Below are 24,276 nucleotides of genomic sequence, written 5' to 3'. Positions count from 1 at the left end.
TAATTTTCAAAGATTACAAGTTTTTAATTTTAATGAAGTCTAATTTATCAATTTTTTTATGATTTGTGCTTTTTAATCTTACTTAAGACATCTTTTAAACTCAAGACACTAAATTTTTCTTATGTTTTCTTCAACAATTTTTATATATAGTTCTTGCTTTTAGTTCTATAATCCATTATATTTTTTTTTCATACACATGTTCCCCACACTATCTAAAGTAGAGAGTTCCTATGAAGCTTTTCCTAAGCCAAAATGTGTAGTGAACAGTATCCTCCACTTTCTGAAAGTTCAACTTATGCCAGTTTAGTTTTACAAAAGACCTACATTATTCTTGGAACAGCTTTTTTTCATAAAAGCAAAAATTCCTCTTTGGACTTCTAAAGCAGGGATACCTGTATAATATAGTATTCTGTAAGAACTGAGGATTATTCTCCTGTCTATGACACTGTAAGTTTAAAAGATTTTTCTTTGCCCACTGAATTGTTTTGGCAACGCTGACTAAAATCAATTCACCTGAGATATGTAAGACTATTTCTTGACTCTATTATGCTCCAGTGGTCTATATGACCAGTGTTTTTGCCAGTAGCAGAGTTTCTTGATCACTGTAGCCTGATAATTACTCCTCCAACACTATCTTTCTTTGTGAAATTGTTATAGCTATTCTACATATTTTGATTTTCCATATAAATTTTAGAATCAGTTTGTCAATCCTATGAAAAAACCTCTTGGAATTATGATGGGGATTGGAGTGAATAAACAGATTAAATCAAGAATAAGTGACACCTTAATAATATTGAATCCCCTGATCCATGAACATAGTATGTATCTTTTTATTTCTCTAATTTCTCTCAGTAATATTCTATAGTTTTTCATATATATCTCTTGTCCATTTTACCCCTAAAAGTCCATATTTTCTCCTATTGTATCTTAAGTATTTCAAAATTTAAATTCCCAATTGTGTATGGCAAGTATTTACAAATATAATAGATTTACGTATGTTTGCTTTGTATCATGTAACCTTGATCATCATTTCTTGTTTCTAAGCATTTTTTTTGTAGAATACTTGAGATTCTCTACAGAGACAAGTCATAAAAATGCAAAAAAAAAAAAAAAACAGTTTTATTTTCCAATCTACATGCTTATTTCTTTTTCTTGCTTTACAGCATTGCTTAAAAACTCTAGTCTAATGTTTAACAGAAGTGGTGAGGGTTGACATCCTTGCTTCTCTCTAATCTTTGGGGAAAAGCATTTGATCTTTTGCCATTAAGTATTATATTAGTTTAATATTTTTCATAAATGAGCTTTATGAGGATAAGAAAGTTTCTTTTTATCCCTAGTTTTGAGATATTTTACAATAAATAAACGTTAGCTTTTTGCCAAACCCTTTTTCTTCATCTACTAAGATAATCATATGGTTTTCTTCCATAGTCTGTTAATGTGGTGAATTATACTGACTTTTGAACATATAACCAATCTTGTAGTCCTGGGTAAACCCCACCTGTCAATAAGGTACTATCCTTTACACATACCACAGAATTCAATTTGCCAAAATCTGCTACAACTTTTATTTCTATATTCATGAGAAATACTCGTCTGTAGTTTTCTTTTGTTTGATTATCTTTTTTTTCCTTTTGGTTTCAGAAAACTCCTACGCTCATAAGTGAGTTGGGAAGTTTTATCTCTTCTTCAATTTTCTGGAAAAGTATTTAGAGAACTGGTATTATTTCTTTCTTAAATGATTAGTATAACTCACCAGTGAACGATTTTGCGGTTAAATTTTTGGTGGCTGTTCAACTATTATTTTTAAATATTCATTTTTAATGTAATATAGGGATACTGATATTATCTATCTTTTCATCAGTGAGCTTCAATAGCTTGTGTGTTTTAAGATATTTATCTGTTGTTTATAATATACCACTATTCTCTTTAATTATCTATGGAATATGTACTGATATGCCCGTTTTATTCTTTATATTGATAATTTATTTCTTCCTTCTTTTCTTACTCAGTGTACCCAGTTCATCAATTTTACCAATCTTTTTAAAAAGTAGCTTTTAATTCCATTAACTTTCTCTATTATTTTTCTGATATTTCATTGATTTATTCTCTTATCTTTATTATTCCTTGTCTTCTGCTTTCAAGTTAATTGCCTTTCCCCACCAAGTTCTTGATGTGTGAATTGGTGTCATTAATTTGAAACCACTCTTATTTCCCAATAAGGTGTTTAATTCATATATTTTCTACTTACCATTGCTTTTGCTTTTAGCTGCATCCCTCTAATTTTAATATGTAAGGTTTTATTTTTATCCAGTTCAAAGTATTCTGAACTATCCTTTTGTCCCTTGGGTTAGTTAAAGGTATATATTACCTATTTAATTTCCAACAATCAGGGAGATTTTCTGGATATCTTTTTGTTAATTTCTCACTTAATTTCATTATAGTTAGAACACATACTTTTTATGCTTTGAATCCTCTAAAATATACAAAGACTTGTAAATCCAGTCTCTATAACCTCATCATGGCTAAAGACAGAAATTCCAGAATGGCTCTTTTATGGGTAAAATTCAAAATTCCTTCATGTATTTGTGTAGTAATACAGTTGGATGTTCAACTAAACACATTCCTTTCCCATATGCTTCTCACTTGTGAGTAGTGAAAAGTGGGGAGATATTATTTATTTGGAAATTTTCTTAAATCAAGACTTTAAGTAATATCCTATATAATAAAAGCATAGTATGCAAATTGTCCCCTCAACCGGGAGTTCATCTGGGAGTTCAATCAGGGGGCGAGACTGGCCCGGGGAAGGGAGGGAATACCCAGCTGGCGGCTGACAGCCGCTAGGGACCCTATCAGTGCACGAATTTTATGCACTGGGCCTCTAGTAACCTTATGATTAATAAAACTTTAGCTATTTATATAAAGATTATTTCTAAGTGTTATGAGTTTATGCATCTTTGTGTTTCAATATTTAACATATGCTTTGTTATCAGTTTGTAACTTCTTAAGCCAATGAGAGTTCGTGTGAAGGTGAGTGGGGATGAGATGTTTACAGTGAGAATCTATCTTTAAATTTCTGGTACTTCACAGTTCTACTACACATTAAAATTATGAATATTTATTACAAATAAATAAGAATGTATAAAATTAGTTTCAACTGCTAGAAACAATAACCAAGTCTACCAAAAATACAAACTGATTTCAAACTCCATTTCTTTTTCTCATTTCAATATGTATGATTTTTGGCAACCTGTAAGTGCTGATAAAAATACCCTGCTCAGCAGCGTAAACAAATGGCATCTCTGTGCTTTGGTTGAAGTTATCACAGGGTATGCTATATCTTAACACAGTTTTCAAACTCAGTAGCAGCAAGCATGAGCTACATATAAATGCATTATTAAATAATAAGTGATAAAAGTTACACTGACACCTTAAAAACCTGTGTCTTTTATCACCTAACTGAATGTAAGCACCAACCAGAGGTTGGTTAACTACCCATAAATCCCACATATTTGCTTCAAAGATGTCAAGTTATAGAATGTATTGCTGTCACCATGCCAAATTAAAGAATACCTCATTTGTGGAACAATCTTTTACAAAATTGTGCAATATTCTTCTAAATAAGTATCTTTTCTGAATGGGAGTAAAAGTTCTTTTTATTCCTTAAGCTAAAGGAACACCTGGACATGCTGACCCTTCCCCTGCAAGAAATAAATCTCTCTAGAAAGATGCTGAAGACTTGATTCATGTATTTCTCTAGCATTCAGCTGAACATTCTCACGACCCCCAAACTAGCTCTGGTACATAAGCATGGATATCACAATTGTCTATTATGCAAGATTAGAAAAGTAACTGATTTGAGTCAACACTATGAAGAATAAAAGAAGTTAAAACTCTGTAAAGCACTAAAATCTAGGAACATAAAAGAAAAGGTCAAGATACATATGAAAATGTAATTGGAAGTAATAATTTTAAATAATGTTATATAAATTATAAATACACTCCAACGGACACATTGGAAGAGAGGACTGTTGAAATTAGCAAACTGAGATAAAGAGCAGTAGAAATCCCAAACTTTCATGTGAACATTGTGATGACTGAAGGGGTTTGCTTAGCTTCTCTGGAGGTACGAGGAGTTGTCAGATGACCTTAGTTCCCTTTTGAAAATGGCTTGTTTATCACCTGACACTTTATAACCTAAAGATTATAGACTGAAAAACTGGTTATAAATCAAGCTACATTCCCATTAGCTTGCATTATAAATGTTTCATATGTTTGCAGGAAAAGTAGTTTTCAAAATTATACACTAAAAGAAAAACGTAACTGAGTAATTCAGCATTACTACTAATAACAGGTCACACTAAGTTCAATACTTTAATGAAAACTAGTTCCCTTTAGGGCTACAAGGTGTTTATGAGACGATCACTGAAGATCTACACTCAAGCATATTATCTCCACAATTACTTTTTGTCCAGTAAGCACGAATTTCTGCACGCAAATCAGTCCTATATTTTGAAAAGCTAATATGAACAATATAACTAACACTTGACACCTGGTACTTGCTATGTACTAAAAGCCCTTTACATGTTTTATATTATTTAATTCTCACAGCAACTTGATAAAATAATTGCTATTATTATTTACACTTTTCAGATAAGGAAACTGACCAGAGACAGATCAGATAAGGTGAACTGTCTTGCGTTAGCTCCACAGTAGAACCAGGCAACCTGGTCCTGGTATCTGTGCTTTTGCACTATAATGCCTAACAAAATAGATTTGCATTGCAAAGACAGCCAGTGCAAAAGGAAGCTTTTAAAGGGATGATCTACAGAAAAAACATTTGATTTCAACAGAATTTTTCAGGAGATAAGGAAAGTTCTTGAATTGTACTTTGCAGCCTATAAAGTTTATGAAATCGGACAGTCCAAAAGAAAAAGAAAAAGACAATTAGTAAAGTTATACAAAAATTGGCATAATACTGCCACACAGGTGGAGAAAAATTCATATTCACAACACACTGACAAAGAACTGAAAGTCACTGTGGTAGTGAATGAAATTAATGAGTTGACATTCAAATTTGACACTGGTACAAGATTTGATGAGAGGAAATGCCCCCAAAATAAACACAAATTAAAAATTAAGAACCTCTGCTTAATTTTACCTTTTGATTTCGAGGTAAATCTTGAGCATTTGACGGAGGCTTGTAATTCAGAACTAATCTTCTAAATTCCAAAAGATTAAATAATGACTGAAAAAGAACAATAATTTAAGAAACATAAGGAAAAATTCTATTAACAGAACAGTAAAAATATGATGTTTCAGAGGTTTATTTTTGACAACTATGCATTTCATCACAGAATTATTGCAATTGGTACAAGAAGGCCTATTATTCCTGAGAAAAAGTCAAATTACTTATATTTGGAGATACTGTTCTTGATCATTAACAATTATTTATAGTACTGAAAAGTCAAAATTATACATGGACAACTCAAACATACTATATATTATATTAAAAGCTCTCTTTGTTTATGTTACACTGTGCCTAATATGCAGTTTCCTCAAAATAAAAGGTATACAAATGCAAAGTCTACAACTTTTTAAACATATTATGTTTACTGTAAGTTATCTAGAGGTATTAATTCTACAAAAATATAGTACAGGTAAATTTATGGGTCAGATGTCTGGTGATGGAGACACAAAAAGAAATTACGTATTATCTCTATGCTCAAGGAGACACACAATCTAGAAGGGAGATATATAATTATAAAATATAAATGTGACTCTAAGATATAGCAATATTGTTCACACAGAGTATGACAGCATATAAACTATAGCTTATTATCCACAGTCATCATGATAAACATTTGTTTAAAAAATGAAATGAAATACAATGTAAAATCTCAGAGCATATCCATACACAGTAAATTCACCACAGAGTACTGTTTGTAAAGTTTCGTTGTAGGTTTTTTACATGCATGTGTATGTGTACACGTAAAGTGTTTTACAAAGTAGAATGTACTCCTTTCTGTGAGTCTCAGTTTATAAAGTTTGAAAGTCACTGTATAGGAGGTGATAATGTATTAAATCTAAGTAAAGACAAGTTACCAACTTGTTAGAAGATAAAGGAGACACCACAATCAATAAGAAAACAAAGAGATTTTTTTTGAGAGTTGGCTGTAGAGAAAAGTAGCTCACTGTAGTAGTTAGTTACAGATATATAAATATACATTTGGGTTCAAGACATAAATATTAAAGGTAAAACCATAAATCTACTAATAGAAACTGTTGGAAAACATTGTATCTTGTGATCTGGAAATACTTCTTAACTAAACAATATGCACATATGAAATAATTCACTTATGCATCCATTCAACAAACCTTTAAGGAGCACCCACACACTGCATGCCAGATACAAAGGAAGACAGGCAGCAAAGACTAAAATGTGTCAACTGTCTGCCCTTGTGGAGATTACAATCTTGTGATGGCAGGTTAAAACAATGAGAATTAGGTGTTATAAATCAAAATAATGTGAATACAGTATTAGTAGACCAAGATCAAACTTTATGGGAAAAGAAGCAATTAAAAGCTACAGGAAAAAGAGTTATAAGAAAGACAAAATAAGAATAGTAAGGGAAGTAGCGTATGAGATCACAGAAGAAAACAGAGTAGAGAAAGCAAGTGCTTTCAAATATAGCTAAGTATCAGAATAACTGCGGAGCTTGAAAAAATACCTTACCAGGGGCCTCTCAACAAAGACATAAAGTACCACAGAAGATTCTCCAGTACACCACAGAATCACAGGCAAATTTCAAGAACAAGACTAGCAACACTCTCAAAGGGTGCCACATTCCAATAATGTAAGGGCAGGAAAATACCATATTTTTCTGTGTATAAGACACCTCCATGTATAAGACGCCTCCCACTTTTCCAACCCAAAATTAAGAAATCAATATTTTAAACATTTTACTCGTTTTCCCCTTACGGGCTTCTTCTTTTCTGGCATCTTAAGTTCTTCCTGTTTTCTCCACTGTCTGATCATACACTCAGTGGGAGGAGGTCCAAATTGTCTCTCTGCAGCTCTATTTCCATGCTCTTTTGCATAGCTGGTTACATTCACTTTGAATTTTGCAGAGTAAGACAACTGCTTACCGGTATTTAACTTTTTATTTTTTGACATCTTTGTGGGCTCAGTTCCTGTTGCACCTGTCCACTCTCCACCTCCACGTCCAATTATACGGCATCAGCTGACGTCAGTAACAATAAGGCTCATGATTAGAGGAAGCCTGTTTGACAAGGTAGGGGCAGCTAAGCAACCCCGCGGCTCCCTCCTTGGCTGACTTCCGTGTATAAGACGCCCCTCGATTTTCAGTCTAACGATTTTAGAAAAAAATAGTATCTTATACATGGAAAAACACGATAACCTTTGGATTTGGCATTTGGGAAGTCACTTTTCAGTAGAATGGTACAATAAGAATAGCAGCAATGAATACTGCAAGAAATGGGATGTAAGTAAGGGAGACAAAATACAGATTATTCTTATGAGGAATTTAAATAGGAAAGAGAATACTGATAAATGAAAAGAATCCCAATCTTGCTTCTGTGATCTGAGTTCCCACTGGAGAACTGTGCCCTTCTCCCTGAAAAGCCAGAAGCATCTTCTCTGGTATGGATCTGCTGCTGATGAGTTATTTCAGCTTCTGCTCGACTGAAATGGTGTTCTCTTCATTTTGGTAAGATTTTTGCTAGTTATAGAATTCTAGATGGCCAGTTATTTTCTCTAGCACCTGTATTTTTGTTCCTTTATAAAAGGTGATGTATCCTTTTCATTTGGCTACTTCTAATCCATTATGTTTCTGTTTTATTATGATGTGCCTTGGTGTAGAGTTTTGTTTCTATGACTTGGTTTCTATTGTGTCCTAAATCTGTGGCTTGATCTCCTCCATTAAGTTTGGAATATTGTCTCTTCACAAATACTGCTTTTTCCCTTTCCCTTTTTCCTCTCCCTCTGGAACCACCAATGCACTGTACTAGTGCTATTCACCATGTTCCTACGCACCACATGCAAATTCCTCTCATCTGTGTTTCAAGGCTTTAGTCTCAAAGTATTCTTCAGACCAACTGTCCAGTTTACTAATTCTCTTCAGTGTGTCCAATGTGCTGCTAATGTCAGCCATTGATTTCCTAATTTAATTATTGTCATTTTCAGTCCTAAAATTTCCATTTTGTTCTTTTTCATAGTTTTCTACCAAAGCTGTCAATCTTGCTTTTAATTCCTTGACCACTTTAATACTTATTATAACAATTCAAGTTTCATGTTTTCCTATAGGCATATTTCTACTGCCCCTTGTTTTCTCTTAAGTTTTGGACACATCTTATATTTCCTGGCATGACTCAATAAGTGATTTGAGTGATAAACATTATATGTGAAAAACTGGAGAAAATTCAAAGTTCTTATCTTCTAACAAAATTTACATTTGCTCTGGCAGGCAGCAAGACTGGGACCATTTGAAATCCTAGGTCAACTTATTTCAATTAACTCTGAGATGAAGCTGGGATTTAAAAACTGTGATTTTTAAAATAGTTTTACACTATTTTTAGTTCTCAGTTAATCCTGAAAACTAAAGGTTGTTCTGTCCCTTCAGAATTCTGAAAATCCGAGGTGTTGACCAGGGCTCTTGAGTTTGTCAAATTGTGCTCAGGTTCCCAGCCACTCAGCAGCCAGTTCTGGAAATGCCTCAAGGCTAAAAATCAGACCAAACCGTGAAGCATACTCTCTGAACATCCTGTTCTCTCAGAACTTATCCACAAAATTCCTCCTTTTTAGTTATGTGATGCTTTTTATTTTGTTTTAGAGCCCAGCAAAATATGATCTAATACAACCTACTAAGCTATTACCCAAAATAGAACTTGTGACCATTACAACACAACATAGAAGTTAATTTTTTTAAGTCCCAAACACTCTATACCCTAAAAATCACAATCATAATAGTATTGGTGAACATATTCCTTCAAAAGTAGTGGAACACGGTATTGTCACTACTACCTAAATTGTGCTTGTGATTGATGCACATTGGAAACAAGCATCCTTTCATTCAGTCCAAAGCTAAGACATGAATTTTGAAGAACTCTTGTTAGAATGGAGTTTGGCTAGAATCTTGGAAATAACAGAGCTATGAGAGATGAAAGTGAAAACAATTTATAGAATATAAAAGGTTGATGACAAAATAGCAAAAGTATATATAACCTGTCTATAATAGAAATACTGAGGAGAAGCAAGATACATTTTCCTAGGGTGATTAAAAAAAAAAAGAATGGTACCATATCATAAATTTCAAGGTAAGGTAGGAACTGAAAGCTGATGGCATGATTAAGAGAACTTCTGTATATAGAGCAATTAAATCCCTATGTCCATCCATACAACATCTCCTTCTTTGGAATGTAAGAAATTTAGTCTTTGAATATTATTGACTTAACTGACTCAGGTTCAGAAAAATCAGTCATCTATATATATATAAACGCCTAAGCAACCTTTATGACCAGTCGACCAGTTGCTATGATGATGCACTGACCACCGGGGGGGGACGGGGGGGGGGGGGGGGGGGAGACGGGGGGCAGACGCTCCATACAGGAGCTGCCCCCTGGTGGTCAGTGCACTCCCACAGCCAACCTCCTGTGGCCAGCCAACCTCCTGCGGTCCCTCACCCCGCCTGGCCGACCCCGATCAGCCCCAATCGCTGACCAGGCCGAGGGACCCCACCCGTGCATGAATTCGTGCACTAGGCCTCTAGTAGTGTGTATAAGGATAGAAAAATAGCATGAGATTCAGAGCTATAAATAGGCAGGAATAGTAAGTAAAAACATGCAAACAGACTCCCAACTGATACTCCCCCAGTCCCAAAAGGCTAGCAATCATGCCTACAGCACACTGAATCAGAATCCAGTCTGGCTTTGAGGCCGAGAAATCTTCTGTGGTAAAGCACTAAAAAAATATTGAGCTAATATGTTTGAGCATATCGAACATATTACTGATAAGACCATAACAGAGATGTTGGAGCATTTGGAAACTATTGAGAATAGGTATCTAGAAAATAGGCAGAAAAACAAGGGGCAGATCTAGGAAAACAAGGGTTACAGAGAGGCAAGCCCTAATGAATCACTCAGCATTCACAAAGCCATGGGAAACGCAAACTCTTACTACTAGTTTTTTTTTTAGCTTGAGCTACCACCATTCTGGTAGATGGGAGAAACAGTGATTCTAGACAAGTGAAATGAAAGTGCTAAATCCTCACTTCCCTCAACAGGAAGGCATGGCATGTCATTTATAAAAATGAAGATAACAGGAGAAAAAGCTAGAACTGGTTGTAGTTGCCACAGGACTATTATTAGGGAGGTTTAGGGCAGGTTACTGCTATGAAATTCTTGGTTTTCTCATTGAACTACGTATTTTGGTTCTTTGAGGAAAATTAAAGAGATACAAACAAGTGATGTGAATAAACATGTTAAATGATATACTGAATTTTTTTTAAAACCTGCAGCATCTTTTCAATTCCATACACCATTAGGTTGATAGAAGCTTCGTAAGTCTTCAATTCTACCATAAATTATATTTGCTCCTTTTTGGTTCATTTATTCACTCACTCAATGATTACATAAGGAGCTCCTTCAGGGTGTCAGACTGTACAGAATAATCTAGAAGATGTGCTCTCTGACCTCAGGATGTTTGTATTTCAGTCAACCAGGAATTACATGGTATATGAGCATGATGAAATGAAAGCTACTTAGAACAGGAAAGATCTGATCTGAGCGAGACGGGCCGGAAACACCCTGGAGCCCTACCCAGCCCTGATCATGCACCAGTGGGGTCCCTCGGCGTGGCCTATACCCTCTCACAATCCAGGACCCCTCAGGGGATGTTGGAGAGCCCTGGTGGTCAGTGTGCTCCCACAGGGGGAGCGCTGCTCAGCCAAAAGCAGGGCTCACGGCTGGTGAGTGCAGAGGTGGTGGCAGAAGCCGCTCCTGCCTCCGCAGCAGCACTGAGAATGTCCGACTGCCGGCTTAGGCCTGAGGGCTCCTGGACTGCAAGAAGGTGCAGGCCAGGCAGAGGGACACCCTCCCCACAAGTGCACGAATTTTGTGCACTGGGCCTCTTGTTCTAAATAATAAATATTGATTATTTGAACGTTCTTTCTTCTTCTAGTTTTCTAAGAGAAGCTTCTAATCAATGAACCTCATTTACTGCCATAATAGTACAGAAATAGCATTTACTTGTCTAAATTCTGGCAGCAAAGCATATTCATGAACACTCAGAGCACAGCCTTAAAATTATGCTCCATATTTTAAAATGTCTAAATTATTTAAATTGGACAGTGAAATGTAAAAGCCTTACTAACAGTGCTAGTAAAGTAAAGCAAGATAGTCTGTTCTAAGAGACTCTAAAATAGCAAATAAAATTGTAGATACCGTTGGCATGTGAGTAAATAATGTATAATCAAGACTAGGAACAAGGGTATTACTATGTTACTCCAGGTATTTCTTAACATTTTAATGGCCTGGGAAACAAAGTAGCATATTAGTTACTAACTAACATACACCATAGTATATTATAAAGAGTGAGGCATAAATACAGAAAACTAAAGGAAATCAAATTGTATGGCATTATGTGCCTGAAGCAAAAGATGGCGGCTGGGGGAGTAAAAAAAGTACACCATTGAAGTAGGAAAAAAGTTAAAAATACATATTAGTTGCCTAGAAAACACAATTAAAATCCTGGAGAAAAATGTTAAAACTAGTTAGTTGCTTTAACATCAAATACAAGTTTCTGCTGTCATTCACACAGGTTTAGAAAGCTACAATATTAAGACATACTTTGAATATAAAAAGAAATATCATATGCATCCAATGATTTAAAAAGTAATCAGGAACACAAAATAATAAGCTATAATTCAACTGTATTAGGAAAATAAACACAAAATATTAATGAATTTTCTTAAAGGGTAATAAAAATTAAGAAAATGCTATTATTCATAGATTATTTTATTTATGGAGATTCTTCAAGGTTTTGAAATCTGAGAGATAATGTTATCAATGTCTGAGAACGGTAAAGAATTTGACAATAGTCATATGACATAAAAATCAAAGAAAGCAAACTATTCAAGATTAAGAAAAGGATGTATATCTATACACACAAACATTTTCATTTTGGAATAAGGGGCTCAGGAGACATTTCACTAAGGACTTTCCAAGTTAGAAAAAAATGTTTAAAAATCTATACCCTCCTCAAATAAATAAAATGCCCTATTACGTTAAAATAGTATCTAAAAGACTGTGATTCTATGAAAAACATTTCCTAGTATATACAAGTAAATCTGATCTAATGGACATACACAAATAAACAAAAACTAGTTCTGGTTTCATATCTTCATTACATCCCTAAAATTGCAGGGAAATACACACTGGAAATATTTTCTTTCCACTCTGACAATAACTCCTAACCTCAGGGAGGGAGAAGAGATTAGTTTCAAATAAGAAATGAATTCAAAATAATTCAAAAAAAGGCATAGGTAATGCTCTTCTATTAAAACTCCATCCTGGGACTGAGGAACAGAGGAGGTTGAGGAATGTTGCAATCTCCACACTAGTTCATTGGACAGAAAATCACATTAAAACCTTGCCTGAAGCTCTGTTTCAAGTACACAATTTAAAAGAAACCCAACTCCAACCCACTCTCCACTGCTATCATGCCCAGCCAATAAGATCTGCATAATATCCTTACCTGAATAACAGCACTAAACCAGCAAGTGTTGCCAACATTCTTTAGTCCAACAGGAGCTCTGTCCTGCCTTTTTCTATCATAAGGGTTTCGAGAATCCCTCCACACTTCTGTAGGTGTCCTCTTTAAACATGCTTTGTTTTCTGCTATGCTGGCTTCAAGAACTCTTAAGCAATGAGGAGAAAATAATAAAAAAAAACACACACACAAAACCAGTTATAATTTAGTGCTGTACTCTAGGAAATAGCATAAATTAAAGATTTTTAATTACTTAAGCTCTAGATAATGTATTTGGGGAAGTACTATTTAGGACTATCTTTAATCAAGCAGAGGTTAGTTTTCTTTAAAAACATAGCAGTGATAAAGAATTGAGACATGCAGCCTTTTTTCTAAGAAACAGGAAATTTCAAATATAATGTTTTTAATAGAAACTATGTTAAATTATGTTTCAACAAATTAAAGGCTTAGTGGCAGGACTATAGAAAGCCCCTAGATAAGTTTTCTGAGAAATCACTGCATTAAAGTACATATTTACAATGTAACAAAATAACTAGTTTTTATAACAATTACTTTGAATCATCAGGAAAACAGTAAAAACTACAAATGCACTTTTCACCTCTGACCATTAATTTGCTGCTTTTTTATAAAAAAAAAAGTTAAGGTAAATGCTAGGGTTCCTTTCAGTTCTAGAGATCTGACTCTATGACAGCTAAATAAAGGGAAAAAATACCTATGTATTCACTTCTTCACCCAAAATTTTTCCTACGGAAAATCCCAGTGAAATAAATATCTATGTATCAGAATAATAAAATACGAACCACTTCAAAATAAACTCACATACAGAATATCTTAAACATACCTAAACATGGCAAGAGCAATGCTACTTTGCTCTTGCAACAACATGCTGGGAAACCCTAGTTCCTACAATGAACTAACAAGCATATTGCCTGCACAAGACATGCATTACTATTCCAAATAAGCATAAATAATATTCAGGTGTCTTATCCCATTTTGTTCATTACAAAAATATCAGCAACAATGAGCTTTTCTAAGTTTTTGAGCTCACCATCTTTATCCTAAAGATTTTACTCTATCAGATTAATTTCAAAATAATATAGTTATATTCCTTAATTGTATGGGGGGAAAATAAATGATTATTCTAACAGCATTATTTACAACATGACATTAGATACAATGTAGTACGATTCCAAGTTATTACTTAAAATAACTTATGTGAATATAGGGTAAAATTTTTCTTTGGGAATAGGTTTTAAAAAGCAGGTAACAACATATTTTAAAATATAAAGATCAACATAAACTCACATCTTTAAAAATAAACAGTTCACACCTCGGTCACTATTACAAGTGATCAAACATTAGCAACACACTTTGCCTAATAATCACCTCTCGAATGCAACCTAGGCTACTAGAGGCTTTTTCTCAAACTATTTACCAATAAAAGGTACCATAACTCCTTGGAAGGTATAATGAAATGCCTTCCAAGGAGAGAGAAAAAGTCAAAGAGCCAACTGATACTTCCTAACTTTAAGTTGTACAGGTCGGCACAACATAGCACAATAATAACAATCAACTGGAACAAATTGAATTTGTACATGGTAACTAATTTATACTCAACAGAGAAAAGTTAATGCATAGCATACAAAACATAAATATGACACAAAAGATTGCTTTACATAAGAAGGTATATTGAATTTTTACTGACTTATAAAGGGGAGTGTTTTCTTTTGAAAATATTTTCTCTTTGTAATACATATGTATATTTAGAAGTATAAATAAATAAAACTTATTTATATCTTGGTAATTAGAGATGAATGAACTAATAAGACATGCAATGAGTTCTGGGGAAACTCTCAGCAATACCTCAGACAGACAAGAATAAGCACCAGTGGTCACATATAAGCGACTGGAGAGGCACCTAGCAACTGTACACGTCCCGGTTGGTATGTACAATACCCACTTAAAGAGAGAATTCTAGAGCTTATTTTTAAAGTATAAGCTAGGCAAAAGTCTGGGAGAATTTCACTCAATCCTGAATTTCCTAGTATAGGGTGAGCCTATACCATTATATATTTTTACATTATATATTATACATTTACATTATACATTATACAGGTGAGCCTAGTATAGGGTGAGCCTATACCATAATACATTTTTAACGACTAATTACAATAAAATACTAATAAGAAACGATCCCTTCTTGATAATGCCAACAGGCCAGATCACATTTATCATAATGACTAGGCAATGAGTCACACAAACATTACTTAGGGAAAACTCGAGAATACCTAATATCTGAAAAATACACCTAACCTACAGAAATTAAAATCCAATCTTGAAGGGGAGAGTGGCTGTGATTGGAAGCCTAGCCTTAACTTCAACCTGGAAGAACTCGGATACCTCCCAGGACCCTACAACCACAACACCCAGGGACCAGATACGAACCCATGAACACTGGGTCTCAAGCAGTGCGAATACGTGGACACGGACAAGCCCTGCACCTTCTCACGAAAAGGTTAAATATTGCCTAGAGAAAGGTGAGGTCTGCGATCCAGGCTGGAGGAAGAAACGCGCACAGCAGAATCTAGTTTCAAAGAAAGTCTGCGCCCCACAAAATCCACCGCCATTGGGGTCAGCATAGTCCGCAAATGTGGAAGGGGGTCCACAGGGCTGCTGGCAGAAGGGAACTCTAGAAATCAACCCATAGCTGGGCTGGACACAGAAAGGCAGCGGGAAGTTCTACCAGTATACCTGCTGCACAGTGCCAAGGAAAAAAGACATGCGCAGAGACGTGCGCAGTACTGGGGGGGAAAGTCGCGAGTCCATTCGCTTACTCTGGCTTTTTTTTCTCTTTAAATTCTTGCTTTTGATTACTAATCCCAGTACATAGGATCTCCCAATTAAAAACACTCTTAGAGACTGCAGGGGAAGTTGTTTTTGTGGAACCTGGGGATCCGAGCAGGGAAAAACGATCAGAAAACCAGCTCTGGGGCAGTCCATTCCCCCAACCCAGTATTAAGTGTGGCAGGGAAAACAAAAACTAAATACTGGGTAGAGAGGACTTCTAGCCTCAGATGTCAATACAGAAACACTGCGACCCAAGGGTTGAATCACAAATTGACTCTTGTGTAAATACAACTAAAGGCAGGCTGAGAAACAAAGAAATACTGCCAGCTTGAAGACAGGATTGTGGCTTACCACACAGAGGAGCAGTGGAACGCAGGAAACTTCAATACTGTCCTCACTACCTGACAGAAAACAGGCAAGCCAAACAGAACAATAGAGGAAGTGAATGACCTTCACTACTGAACATTTTTATTTTTTATCATTTATTTAAGAAACTAATATTTTTTCTTTTTTCCTCACTTGATTTTAGTATTTTTATTATATTTTATTTTTAATTAGTATTATTACTACTATTATTTTACCTTTTTTTAAAATTTCATTTTATTTTTTCTTTATTTTATTTTGTGATTAGTGTCCTACATTCTATTTTCATTTTTCCTTTGACATCATTTTACTCTATCTCAACTTCACTTTTATGCAAACACTCTCTTCCTCACTTTTCCCCTTCTGTATTCCTGTTTCTCTGACACTATTCCTGCTTTAGATTTTCCCTATTCTTTTTACCCCATTAAAAATTCATCCTACATACATATAAACTTCCCACTCCCCTGCTCCAAGTCCATACACACCTCTCTCTACTCTTTCCTCACTATCCAATTGATTTCCCTCTTCCCTTTTTTTCTTTGTTTTTGGTTTATGTTTTGTGTTTTATTTTGCCCTTCTTTCTGTCCTATTGTTGTTGTTTGACTGTTGATTAGTTTGCTTATTTGTGTGATTGCTTCTCTTTTTTATGCTTCTGTTTTTCCTCTCCTCGCTTGTTATTAGTTATTGTTTGTAGTTTGCATTCATCTCTGGGTGTTTGTTGTTTGCATTTTTTTGGATTAGTTGTTGTTCTATTAGAGATTTCTCTGCATGTAAATAGTTTTTCACCCATCTTTTTTATTCTCTTTCTTTTCTCCCTTACTTTATTTCCTTTTCTCAATATCATTTTTTCACTCTTTTATCCCCTAATTCTCTTTGCTCTGGTGGTCACCATTATTTGGGGTTATTAGTATTGTGAATACATTTGTGTTCAGGGCCTTGTGCATTGTGCCTGTTGTGTTGTATTTTGTGCCTTTAAGTCAATGCAGGAGAGAGAAAGCTACATAACCAGATAGCCGGAGAGGAGCGACCATGGGGAGACAAAGAAACAGCTCGCAAACGAAAGAAAAGAAGGCATCACCAGAAAGGAGGCATCACCAGAAAAGGGGGTAAAAGAAATTGAGGGAAGCAATATGTCAGAGAAAGAATTCAGAGAAATGGTCATAAGGTCGCTGAAAAGGTTGGAAGACAAATTCAACAGTATGTGTACGAACCAAGAGAAAATGAAGAAGAACCCAGAAGAAATGAAAAATGACATCGCTGCAATAAAGAACTCAATAGAAAGCATCAACAGTAGACTAGAAAAAGTGGAGGACCGCAACAGTGAGTTGGAAGACAAGATTGAAAAAAATACCCCAGAAGAGCAGCATCTAGAAAAAAAAAAACTTAAAAAACAGGAGGAGAGCCTAAGGGAACTTTGGGACCACACAAAACGAAACAACATCCGCATAATAGGGGTGCCAGAAGGAGAGGAAACTGAGCAAGGAATAGAAAACCTGTTAGAAGAAATAATGACAGAAAATTTCCCTGACATAGGGAAGAAAAACCCCACACAAATCCAAGAAGCTCACAGAGCCCCAAGCAAAATGAACTCCAAAAGACCGATGCCAAGGCACATTACAATTAAACTGGCAAACACTAACTACAAAGTAAAAATCTTAAAAGCGGCCAGATAGAGACAAAAAGTTACCAACAAAAGATCCCCCATCAGAATAGCAACTGATTTCTCAACAGAAATACATCAGGCCAGAAGGGAATGGAATGAAATATACAAAGTCATGCAAAGGAAGGGACTGAATCCAAGAATACTATACCCAGCAAGGCTAGCAATCAAACGTGAGGGAGAAATCAGGAGCTTCACAGACAAAAAAAAGGACTAAGGGAATTTATTACCACCAAACCAGCAATGCAAGAAATGCTAAAGGGTCTGCTGTAAAAAGAAGAAATAGGAAGCGAAGAAGGAATACAGGCATAAAGAATGAAAATGGCAACAAACAATACCTATTAATAACTTTAAATGTAAGTGGATTAAATGCCCCAATCAAAAGACATAGGGTAGCTGAGTGGATAAGAAAACATGACCCATATATCTGCTGCCTACAGCAAACCCACCTCAGAACAAAGGACTCACACAGACTGATGGCGAAGGGATGGAAAAAGATTTTTCAGGCGAATGTAAATGAAAAAAAAGCTGGGGTAGCAATACTTGTATCTGAAAAATTAGACCTCAAAGTGAAGGCCATGACAAGAGATAAGGAAGGCCACTTCATAATACTAAAGGGAGCAATTCAACAAGATATAACTCTGTTAAACATATACGCACCCAATACAGGAAAACACAAATACATAAAAAAAAAAAACAAAAAAACTTCTGGAGGATATCAGGGGAGAGATTGACAGCAATACAGTCATAGTAGGGGAATTTAATACCCCACTAATACCACTGGACAAATCCTGTAAACAAAAAATTAGCAAAGAAACATTAATACTAAATGACTCACTAGACTAGATGGAATTAATTTACATCTTCAGGACATTTCATCTGAAAGCCACAGAATATACATTCTTTTAAAGTGCACATGGGCCATTTTCAAAGACAGACCACATGTTGGGACACAGGCAAAGTCTCTTCAAATTCAAGAAGACAGAAATCATATCAAGCATCTCTTCAGATCACAATGGCATAAAACTAGAAACCAACTACAATAAAAAAAATTAAACACCTGGAGGCTAAATAGCATGCTATTAAACAATGACTGGGTTACCAAAGAGATCAAAGAAGAGATCAAAAAACATCATGGCAACAAACAACAATGAAAACACAACAATCCAAAATCTATGGAACACAATGAAAGCAGTCTTGAGAGGGAAGTTAGTAACTCTACAGGCCTACCTCAAAAACAAGAAACTATGGTAATAAATTATCTAAGCCTACAACTCAAAGAGTTAGAAAGAGAGCAACAAGGAAAACCCAGTATAAGCAGAAGGAAGGAAATAATAAAGATCAGAGCAGAGATAAATGACACAGAGACCAAAAAAAAAAAAAAATACAAAAGATCAACAAAACCAAGAGCTGGTTTTTTCAAAGGATAAACAAGATTGATGAACCTCTAGCCAGACTCACCAAGAAGAAAAGAGAGAGGAGCTAAGTAAATAAAATCATAAATGAAAGAGGTGAAGTAACAACCGACCCCACAGAAATACAAACGATTATGAAAAAATACTATGAAAAACTCTCTTCCAACAAAATGGACAACCTAGAAGAAATGGACATATTCTTAGAAAAACGCAAGCTCCCAAAGTTCAACCAAGAAGAATAAAAAAACATGGATAGGCCAGTAACTACCTAAGAAATTGAAAGAGCGATCAAAAATCTTCCAGCAAAAAGCCCTGGTCCAGATGGCTTTACAGGGAAGTTCTACCAAGCATTCAAAGAAGAACTAAAACCCATCCTCCTCAGACTATTCCAAAAAATTCAAGAGGATGGCACACTTCCAAGTTCTTTCTATGAAGCCAGCATTACCCTAATCCCAAAATCAGATAAAGACACCACAAAAAAAGAGAACTACATGCCAATATCCTTGATGAACATAGATGCTAAAATCCTCAACAAAATTCTAGCAAATCGGATTCAGCAATACATTAGAAAGATCATACACCATGATCAAGTGGGACTTATTCCGGGGATGCAAGGATGGAACAATATCCGAAAATCATTAAATGTGATACACCACATAAACAAACTGAGGGACAAAAATCACATAATCATATCAATTGATATAGAAAAAGGATTTGACAAAATCCAATACCCTTTCTTGATAAAAACTTTCAGCAAAGTGGCAATAGAGGAATCATACCTCAACATAATAAAAGCCCTATATGACAAACCTACAGCCAACATTATACTCGATGGGCAAAAACAAAACTCATTTCCCCTAAGAATAGGAACAAGACAAGGATGCCCACTTTCACTACTCCTGTTCGACATAGTACTAGAAATACTAGCCATAGCAATCAGACAAGAAGAAGAAATAAAAGGCATCCAAATTGGAAAAGAAGAAGCAAAACTGTCCTTACTCGCAGATGACATGATACTATACATAGAAAACCCCAAAGACTCCAACAAAAAAATACTACAACTAATAAATGAAGTTGGCAATGTAGCAGGATACAAAATTAACATCCAGAAATCTATGGCCTTTTTATACACCAATAATGAACTCACAGAAAGAGAAATGAAAAAAAAATCACATTTACCATTGAACCAAAAAAAATTAAGATACCTAGGAATAAACTTAACTAAGGACGTAAAAGACCTGTACCCGGAAAACTACAGGATATTCAAAAAAGAGATAGAGGAAGGCATAAACAAATGGAAGAACATACCATGTTCATGGATTGGTAGAATCAACATCATTAAAATGTCTATACTACTTAAATCAATCTACAGATTCAATGCAATTCCTATTAAAATAGCAATGGCGTATTTCAAAGATCTAGAACAAACTCTCCAAAAATTCATCAGGAATAAAAAAAGACCCCAAATAGCCACAGCTATCCTGAGAAAGAAGAACAAAGTTGGAGAGATCACAATACCAGACATCAAGCTATATTACCAAGCCACGGTTCTCAAAACTACCTGGTACTGACACAAGAACAGCCATATACACCAATGGAACAGAATAGAGAACCCAGAAATTGATCCACGCCATTATACTCAATTAGTATTTGACAAAGGAAGCAAGAGCATACAATGGAGTCAAAACAGTCTCTTTAATAAATGGTGCTGGGAAATTTGGTCAGATACATGAAAAAAAATGAAACTAGATCACCAACTTACACCCTACACAAAAACAAACTCAAAATGGCTAAAGGACTTGAATGTAAGACAGGAAACCATAAAAATCCTACAGGACTCCATACACAGCAAAATTGCAGACATATGTCGTAGCAATATCTTTACAGACACAGATCCTAGGGCAAGAGAGACTAAGGAGAAAATAAACAAATGGAACTACATCAAAATAAAAAGCTTTTGCACAGCAAAAGAAACCATCAACAAAACAACAAGAAAGCCCAGTGTATGGGAGAACATATTTGCAAATGTTATCTCCGATAAGGGTTTAATCTCCAACATTTATAGGGAACTCATACAACTTAACAAAAGGAAGATAAACAATCCAATCAAAAAATGGGCAAAGGACCTAAATAGACACTTTTCGAAAGAGGACATTCAGAAAGCCAAAAGACATATGAAAACATGCTCAAAGTCACTAATCATCCAAGAGATGCAAATCAAAACAACAATGAGGTCCCACCTCACACCTGTCAGAATGGCTATCATCAACAAATCAACAAATGACAAGTGCTGGAAAGGATGTGGAGAAAAAGGATCCCTCATGCACTGCTGGTGAGAATGCAGACTGGTGCAGCCACTGTGGAGAACAGTATGGAGTTCCCTCAAAAAACTAAAAATGGAACTCCCATTTGACCCAGTAATCCCACTTCTAGGAATATATCCCAGGAAAACAGAAACACCAATCAGAAAGGATATATGCACCCCTATGGTCATAGCAGCACAATTTACAATAGCTAAGATTTGGAAACAGCCTAAATGCCCATGAGCAGATGAGTGGATTAGAAAACTATGGTACATCTACACAATGGAATATTACGCTGCTATAAAATAGAAGGAATTCTTACCATTTGCAGCAGCATGGATGGAACTGGAGAGCATTATGCTAAGTGAAATTAGCCAGTCAGTGAAAAAAAAAAATACTACATGACCTCACTCATTTATGGATAATAAAGAACATTATAACCAGATGAACAAAAAGATAGATACAGAGGCAGAGAAGCATTGAACAGACTGTCAAATCACAGCGGGAAGGCTGGGGAGGGTTGGGGGAAGGAGGTAAGAGATCAACCGAAGGACTTGTATGCATGCAAATAAGCGTAACTAATGGATGCAAGACACTGGGGGGCTGGGGTGAGGGCATGTGCCGGGGGGTAGGGGAGGTCAGGGGAAGGTCATTGGGGGAAAAAAAGGAGACCTATGTACTACTGTTATTAATAGTTTAAACAATAAAATTAAAAAATTTTAAAAAATTGAAACGTAAAAAAAAAAATTAAAATCCATATATAAGTCACAAAATAACAAAATGTGATTCAGCCTCAAGACCAGACTGAGTAAAATTAGGTTTCATATTCCCTATTAGTGTCAACTACTCAACCCAAATTTATATCTAAACTGCACTGAGATAATGCTATTCTTCTTTTTCCAGATCTGGTTAAGATCATTAAAACCCAGGGAGGTGTTTTTTGTTTTGTTTTGTTTTTTATGTTTCCATATAGCCCATCTTCCACCAAAAAAAAAAATACACCTCTTCATTTGTGTGTGTTCATACAAATAGTGTAATGTAAATACTACCTTAATGTAATGAGATAATGAAAGCTTTTTAGTTCCTTTGCCTACTCTCTCCCCTGACAGGACTTGGGGGAATGTACCGCCTCAAATGTACTTTCTAGGAAAAAGCAGCTTGCCTGTGCTATTTGTATTATTACTCCACAGAGAACGTTTGAAGGGAAAGATACCATCTCCCCCAGCATTCCTATATACCTTTCATTACAGAATGAAATTAGATACAAACTGTAATAACTGATTAGGGCTCAAGAGATACATGTCCATTGCTTCTCAAAGTTACCTAAGATATAAAAACAAAGCAAAAGCCCAACCTGTAGCCCAAAGACTACTCTATTCCCAAACCTGTATTCCTTTCTCTAGTCCAGTGCTGGCATATCAAACATAAACTTTCTATAAAACCAAATTCCTAGCCTCACAAAGTAAAGCCAGTGTTACTACCCATGCTTTAAAGTTTAAAGTATGCAACAGCTGCATTCCAAGTATTACGGCTGCCGATAGAGACAGAAAGGGTGGAAAAGGGTGGACAAAAAACAACAACAACAAAACAAATTTCAAACAGCTCAGAAATAGCTAGACCAAAATGTAACATGCCAAAAGGCAACCTCTAGAGCCACAAATCAAAACCCAACCCCACTACACTTCACAGGCTTTATCTTCCCAACAGTGGTCATGACCATGCAATCAGTAATACAGATAAAAAGATGCTGTGTCTTCTCTTCCACACATCACACTGAATGTTTAAAGCATCTACGTAGGGTAAATATTCATCTTTCCATTAAAAATTCGTGGTACTGATTGTGGGTCATTATTTTTGCTTGGTTTTTTTTTCGTATTGTTATTTAAATTGCATTATAGCAGTAATGTTGAAAACAACCCATTTAAATCATCTAAGTCCACTTTGAGGAAATAGGCATTTCATTTATGCTGTACACTAAAAAAAAAAAAAGAAAGAAGGGAGGGAAGGAGGAAGGGAGGGAAATAAGGAAAAAAGGAAGGGAGAAATTATCATGTTCATTCCTTAAAAAAAAAAAATCATTGGTATTTTTATTGGGATCACACTAAACCTAAGTCAACTTAAGGAGATACTATTCATTAATCTATTTCAATGACATCTATATATATAAAAGCCAAGCGACCTGAAGGACAGAAGGACGAACGACCAGTAACTATGATGTGCACTGCAGTGGCCAACAGGCCCGATAGGGGCCCTGATCAGCCCCGCAACCTTTCTCAGCCCCTCCCCTGAGCCGACCCACCCCCCAATACACCCCATCTCATAGGGGGCGGGGCCTGCCAGCCAACCACCATGGCCCCTCTCCCCGGCCAGCCCCGCCCCCAATTGCCCTCCCCCCTGCCGGCTCGGCCCCGAATGGCCCCCATTGGGGCAGGCAGGTCGGACCCCACCCGTGTATGAATTCGTGCACCGGGCCTCTAGTATAATAATATTCTTCCTGGTAATTCTTGCACATTTTTATTAAACTTATGCCTAGTCTTTAACAGTTTTGTGCTATAAATGATAGCTTTTTAAAATTTCACCTTCTCATTTATTCTTATATGTAGAAATATAATTTTTGTATATTGATTCTCAATTAACACAGCTAAATACTTTTTTCTTGGTAATAATACTTTATTGAGATAATAAAGACAAAAATCTTAAATATATTGATCAGTGACATTTTGTACATATGTGCACAACCATGTGACTACCACTCAGATCAGGGTACAGAAATTTCCATTATTCCAGAAAATTCTCTCATGCCCTTTTTAGCCAGCAGTGTCTCCTTCATCTCCCAGAGAGTCACCATTCTGACTTCTAAATTAGATTGCAATTGTTCTTCTATGTCAAGTTTCTTTCACTCAA

The 24,276-nt window shown here is 35.6% G+C and overlaps 1 protein-coding gene across 5 annotated transcripts in view; it reads right to left on the bottom strand.

The window, feature by feature from the left end:
• USP25 (ubiquitin specific peptidase 25) overlaps nt 1-24,276 on the bottom strand; it is a 194,366-nt gene that overhangs the window by 105,858 nt on the left and 64,232 nt on the right. For all 5 annotated transcript variants that reach the window (XM_054714081.1, XM_054714077.1, XM_054714078.1 and 2 more), the window contains exons 5-6: nt 12,770-12,932; nt 5,159-5,245 (exon numbers count right to left, since the gene is read on the bottom strand). In XM_054714081.1, coding sequence (XP_054570056.1) covers nt 5,159-5,245; nt 12,770-12,932 — 250 coding nt within the window. The remainder of the gene's footprint in view (nt 1-5,158; nt 5,246-12,769; nt 12,933-24,276) is intronic.

Source organism: Eptesicus fuscus, chromosome 3 (assembly GCF_027574615.1).
Source record: "Eptesicus fuscus isolate TK198812 chromosome 3, DD_ASM_mEF_20220401, whole genome shotgun sequence".
NCBI lineage: Eukaryota > Metazoa > Chordata > Mammalia > Chiroptera > Vespertilionidae > Eptesicus > Eptesicus fuscus.
Note: the sequence above shows the minus strand (reverse complement) of the source record. Positions and strands in the feature narration are given on the sequence as shown.